Raw genomic sequence first — 6,959 nt, forward strand, 5'->3', positions numbered from 1 at the left:
TTTGTAATACACAATAGCGGTCGCACACACAATGCATTATACACATATTAAACTAAATAAACTAAACAGTACCTTTATGGCCACAGATATAAGACGATTGAAGACAACCGTAGTAAGTATCCAAGGCATATCGAAGAATCAGGTGATGTTGTGGGAATGATCTAGGTAAGTGATGCAGCATCGGAAGAGTAGAATCTGAAGAATTACAGACAATGTTAATCTAACAAGTAGGTTTTAATCACTAATAAGGGAACTAACTCATATCATACACAAAATAATAGCAAATAGCAAGTACATGCAATAATAAATTAATAGGGAAAATAAGAAAGGTTAATAAACACAGGAATAAGTTAGAAATTAATCAAGATAGACTAACTAAATATTAACAACATGACTGAACTCGGTGCAAAGGAATAAAGTTACGTTACACAAAATATCTGGTAACACAATACACAAAAAAAAAAAGAAAAAAAACATTAACTAAATTAAACAAGATTTATATAAATGCGAGTCACGTATAATCAAAACAATGACTATCGAAATTCGAAAACAACACAATCTATGCTATCGCATTAAGGTAGCACACGGTATTGACACACACAATATCATGAAACACAAACAATATTACAGAAACACTACAAAATAAACTATAATGATTAACAAATTAACTATTTCAACAACACGCTACTGTTGACATTAAACAAACGATACACGCAAGCGACCATGTTGAAAATTCGTCGCACGCACCCCAACACAAATAATAGCTAATACAATGTAATACAGCATTATAAAAGCAATGCTAGGTACTGAACACAAAAAAAAAATAATAAAAAAAAAGAAAAAAAAAAGAGAGAGATAAGGAAAATATATATAATAAACAACAACTAACATAACCATAACATATTATATATTATACCACATACAGGGATACAGTATTTGTACAAAGGGATAGGTCCGAACAAAACTTATAAAAAATTATAAAATATATATATTAACTGTTTTCGTATGTATGTCCAGAACAGGTGGCGAGTTCATCGACCCTAACATAGAGGACTCAGACGGGCCCGTACCCGCATTCGATCTGGAAGCGACGGAGGATGTTCAGTCTTGCCTCTGTGTTCGGTTGATACGTTCTGTCTACCATTTAGATAACGGTCATCTTTGTCAAGACTGTTTCGATAACTTAGATCCAGACCACCAGGACCTATGTGACGACCCACCCACTCATTTCATATGCGGAGTATCCGCAAGAACACGAATATCATACTGTCGTATGTGTGATATAAACCTAGCGGACCTACAACCCGCTATATCATGCCTCCAATGCATGATCGTTTACACTAATCTAACTCACCTTGAAAGAAACTTTTTAGTTCAAGGAATAGCAATCCGCGCCGTAGAACTATAAAGTACTTGTATGCTACGCACAAGACCAAATACTGATGCTATCCACCTGTAAACAAACGACATTTATAATTATGCATATAATTTTCACTTATGTTTACCAATATATATATGCACGCATGTTGTAAAGTAGGCGATATCTATGACACTCACTTCCATTGATAATCCGAGTGACTCGTAAAATAAGTCGTCATATTTATCATTACACGCACATATATATATATTCAAAGACAAGCTATAATTGTAATATCTATTCCTATAGATAATATATACTTATATATTTATAACGATAAAACAAATCTCATCTATATTACTTAGCAATACGTATGCATATACGTATATAATTATAACCCAGGTAGCATTCATGGTATTTATTTTCACCGATAATAAGTTTTAACAAAAAAAAAAAAAAAACATATAAATATAAATTTTTTTTTATATATATTAATAATAATAAAAGATTATTCTTATTTCTAATAAACTCAAGAGTAAGAAACAATTTAATAAATTGTTAATAGGAAGATGAATCGCCTGGTCATCGTACTTACCCTCATCAAAATAGCATACGGCCTGGTAGGATATGACTGCAATGGCAACCACCTCAACGTTACCACTATCTCTCTAAACTCCATCGGGGACTGCAGCATACAGCCTACAATGACTGAAACCCAAGATATTTATATACAACTATTTCAACTCTCAGAATTTGAATTTACCAAGGTAAGGCAATGCAAGGTGCAAATAACTCGAATTGTATATTACTGTGGCATGCACTTTCACACGTCGGCAGTGCATAACGGATTCGCCGAATACCTCCATGAAACAACCGACCAACAATGTGCAAGGATGCACCAAGACGGCACATTTTCACTCGGACCACAAAACCTTATAGTTGGCCTAAAAGATAATGCAACAGAAACAAGGTCGCTTGTCCTAGCCGGCAAGCTAACAGACGACGGCAGCTGCCAGGGAACACAGTATGTAGACCCATACGGGAGCTGGGAAAAGGTCGTCGTACAAGCAACAGTAAGGATAAGTTTAAAATCAGCAGTTGTGCCAGTACGGATCGAGGCGAACAAAATTCTACTGAAATCAGGAACAGTATGTACCTTTAGCGAAGGAAACTGTCTAGACGCTGAAGACGGATACACTTATTGGCAACCACAACCACCCTCACCATGCAAATTTGATCAGTACGATGTGCTATATGAAGGAATTGCTACAAAGATCCAGGAAATAAAAACCAACAGAGAATCAGCACAACCAGTTTACGCACTAACAACGCAAGAAGTAACATTTGCACTGACTAAAACCGGAGAACAGCCACTGTGTGGATATACCCTACTATCCACCGAACACCCCAAATAGTTGAAACAACAAGAGGAAATACGTTTATCTCCAAAAGCAAGACAGCAGTCGAAAACTTGGACATATTCGCATACGTCAACTCAAAATTCATTTACGTAGAGAAACATATTAAACGACAAATGACAACATTGTACCATGATATACTGACACAAAGATGTACCACGCAGAAGAAACTAATAGAAAATGCTTTAAGCTTAGCAATCTTACTGCCCGATGAATTTGCATATACCATATCCAAAACCCCAGGACACATGGCCCTGATCGCAGGAGAAGCAGTCCACATAGTCAAATGCATTCCGGTACAAGTAAAAGTACGACATACAACAGAATGCTACTCGGAGCTACCCGTTTGGCAAGGGAATCGCACCGCATTTTTAACGCCAAAAACACACATCCTAACGCAACACGGAAACCACAGAGAATGTAGCGCGGTACTACCTACGCTATACAATATCGACGGACTCTGGCACAAATTCGTACCAAAACCCATGGAAACAATTGCACCACAGGAACTCCGCCCGGACGTACGCCAAACGTGGCAATATTCAGCACCATCGTCGTTGGCCACGAGCGGAATATATACCCAAAAAGACCTCGATGCACTACGGGACCACGTCATGTTCCCGGCAGAAAAATCTGCAGTTTTGAACACATTGGCCAGAGGAGCAACAGGAAAAACAATCGTCCCTGGAACAGTAAACATCCTGGGAATGATGGACGAAAACACATTAACGACAATAGCAAAAAATACCGTATCAAGCTTATGGATTGGTTTTATGGAATTTGGAACTGTCAGTGCAGCAATATTTGGAATACTTGTAATATTTAAACTAATCAAGACGATAATAGATATAGCCATACACGGATACCAGTTACGTGAAACTTACGGATGTGGAATCGCCCTATTAGGAGCAATAAGCGGCTCAGTTACCCACCTGCTACTATACCTCAAAAGAAAACGAAATATCGATGATCAAACAGCACAACCTCGAGGGATATCGATAACACCGGTAGTCACTTAACAACCAACGCCATCTACGTCCGCCTTGAGCGAACTCAGAGACACCATCAGTCAAATTTCCTTTGGAAATTTGAACTCCAAGGGCGGGGGTGTCACGTCCCGCGCTCCGCACGCGCCGTAACAAGAACAAGAAAACTATTCTATACAAAACGCGCGAATAAAGATTTGAATGCACAAACGAACACACGGCGCTACGAAACTAAAGGAAGGATTAACAAAGCGAGGGCGACTAATAAATCCAACCAATATAAAATAAAATAAATAAAACCAGCTAACGGATTGAACGAGTTACGAACCAAACAAATAAACCAGAAATAAGAATAACTACAAAAAGGGAAATAATTGAAGCGCCAGAAATACATGTATATATAAATATATTTTAATCAATCAACTTGGAGAGTTACATATAAGTATAAACATATATGCTAGATATGTAATAAACTAGTAAATATTAGCGTTAGTGCTTATAATACTATGCAACAAATACAATATTATCAATTTATGAAATATAAGTATATACGAAGTTAAAAACTAATAGTCTAACGAATACATAAAACATACAATATTGTATTATTAAAGAAATAAAAGTTACATTGTCAGAAACATATATATATGTGTGCGCATTCTATTAAACAGAAACATACTTAAAACTAGCCTACGTTCCGGTAAAGAGTTATAAAATAAGAACTACGCTACGAAACATGCATGTCTCTATATAAACATATAAAAATCTATATTCTAAACTACTACTAATCTATGTGCATTCTACAATCTGAAATACATATTTAAAACTAGCCTACATGCCGGTAAAGCATTATAAAATAAGAACTACATTATGAAACATGCATGTCTCTATATAAACATATAAATAATCTATTTTCTAAACTAAAACCACTATTAATAATCTACAAAAAAAATAGAACACACAACGCAACACTTGGGACCAAGCGACAACCTGTCGACAGGCCAAACGCTCAAAATAATTAACACCGCAACGACTTGAGGAATTGCTTACAGAAATTCTGTCATCAAGCACAAATATGTAAACACACATTAAACGCACAATAATCTAGAAACAAAACCTTCAATACTATGTTGTCACAATACAAAATATATATGTATATATGAAATCAAATGATTGACACATAACCTCAAATACACAACACTATATCACAAAAGAATCTAAATGAAAATCACTTTGCCAGAAATATATACATATATGCGTGTGCGGGTGCGTGTTCTATCTTATTAAATGAAATTAATATAAAATAAATAATTAACATTTCATTTCGTACGAACACTACATGAACGAGAGAAATATACATATAAATACGTATATATATATATATATATATATATATATATATATATATATATATGTATGTGTGAGTGCATATGTTTTATATTATCGAATACTCTATAAAATAAACTACTCAAAACAATAAATAACGCAATCGAAGAATTACAAAACATTAGCCATATTGAAGTGACACACAACATAAACATATATAAATATATATATACATATTATACTATTGTCACTTTAAAACAATATTAATAAATAAATGTTCCAATTGCGGTAGAATAAGGAAAAACGAGCGACAGACGAAAAATTACTTCGATATCAAACAAAACTAAAGACCCGTCACTAAAAACTTTACTGATGACATTTATGAGCAGCCATGTTGGATTTACACGCGTCATGGCGACAGGAATATTAGGGATTAATGGAAGTCAGGCGCGAGAAACAAATCATGAAAACACATTGTTAACACTTTTCTTTAATAAATTCTATGCGCAACTACAAATGTAAAAAAAATATATATATATATAATTAATTAAAAGGGGGGAAATATAAAATTGAAAAAAATAACAAACGTAAAATAGATAACCTAACACTATCACATTCAAAATATATATATATATATATATATATATTGAACACAAAACAAAATACATCAAAAAATTAATAATAACAAGGAACATCAAACAGCGAACCAACGAAATTGAAGCAGCTACACTAAATCAAAATCGAAGCAAGGAGCTCCGGGATAAAGTTCGCTGAACTCACGCATACACCAATAGCGCACAACAGGGGAAATTCCCTTTCTCCCAGAAGCGTGGTGACGAAGATGTGCCTCCAAAACCTCTTCGGGAATTTCATTCGCAAAACGAACTTTCACGCAACGATCGGTATCAACGATTTCAACCAGAGGGGGTTCCCTCTCCAATACGACGGTCTCTGCATCGAAGAAATTCTCGTCGAAAGTAACCAAATCGTCAAAGCCCAATTTCGACACGGCCTCGGCACCAATGTTGAATAGTTCCTCCAACCACTCTGATACTCGTGGTTTATCACAGGGCCGCATGCGTTTGATTGGTCCTCCCGAGTCGCCCATGGGTTCTTCGGAATCCCTCTTTCGCTTGAGCTGAGAACAACACGGTATATTTTAAATAAAACGAAACAGGACGAATCAAGCGGACTAAAAACAAGACTAAATACGTACCAGGGAAGTCTGGAAAGGAACCTCTGATGGAAACGACTCCGCAAACATTGTTCGAACGTCGATCACCGAAGCCTAGGGAAATAGCAAAAAAGGAAAAAACAATCAAAATCACAAAAACAACCTTAATATGCAAACATCCAAACTTACGCAAAACAACTCGAAGGAGGAGGTCCTTGTTATGGGAGAGCAGCGGAGCTGCGCGTGTTTACCCAGTAAACATTGAAATGATAATGATGCTGCAGCCATCAGCCCTTCCACGCGCCGAAGAACACCGGTAATTCCCACGGTACAGCACGTGGAAGTTTCTCGTGGAAAGGATTAGATCAGCGTGGAATGCTTCAAATCTCCTAGACGCTAGCTCAGCGGAACACAGGACTGATAAAAACTAAGTCGAAATATGGAATTTGCATTTTGTCACGTACGATTCCAAGAAGCCCAAACTGCAACATCCCGATTCCCACGGAAGCGTACCCCCAGTGGACCACCACCCCGTGGGGGATGGCATTATAAATAAGCGTAGCAACATAGCGCAGCGCTCATTATTATTCTGGTGAACATTCTTATTACGGTTCATTATTCTTTGTTCATTATTATAGTGTCCATTCTTCTTATAATTTGCGTTCGTTCATTTTTTATAGTGTTCATTCCTTACGGCTCAT

General features: G+C 36.3%; 1 protein-coding gene across 1 annotated transcript; it reads right to left on the reverse strand.

The window, feature by feature from the left end:
• Window positions 1-4,150: 4,150 nt before the first annotated feature.
• Window positions 4,151-6,561, reverse strand: LOC143304348 (uncharacterized). The gene is made up of 3 exons (XM_076626802.1): window positions 6,448-6,561; window positions 6,301-6,372; window positions 4,151-6,222 (listed from the first exon to the last, which is right to left on the reverse strand). The coding sequence occupies exons 1-3, from the start codon at window positions 6,544-6,546 to the stop codon at window positions 5,809-5,811; spliced, it is 585 nt and encodes a 194-aa protein (XP_076482917.1). The 5' UTR covers window positions 6,547-6,561; the 3' UTR covers window positions 4,151-5,808.
• Between the last annotated feature and the right edge of the window lie 398 nt (window positions 6,562-6,959).

Source organism: Bombus vancouverensis, unplaced genomic scaffold (assembly GCF_051014615.1).
Source record: "Bombus vancouverensis nearcticus unplaced genomic scaffold, iyBomVanc1_principal scaffold0031, whole genome shotgun sequence".
Taxonomy (NCBI): domain Eukaryota; kingdom Metazoa; phylum Arthropoda; class Insecta; order Hymenoptera; family Apidae; genus Bombus; species Bombus vancouverensis.

Coding starts and splice junctions, on each gene's coding strand:
- LOC143304348 (XM_076626802.1), bottom strand. CDS start 6,546: ATGGCTGCAGCATCATTATCATTTCAATGTTTACTGGGTAAACACGCG. Junction 6,373..6,447: donor CCTCCTTCGAGTTGTTTTGC/GTAAGTTTGGAT, acceptor CTATTTCCCTAG/GCTTCGGTGATCGACGTTCG. Junction 6,223..6,300: donor TTCCTTTCCAGACTTCCCTG/GTACGTATTTAG, acceptor TGTTGTTCTCAG/CTCAAGCGAAAGAGGGATTC.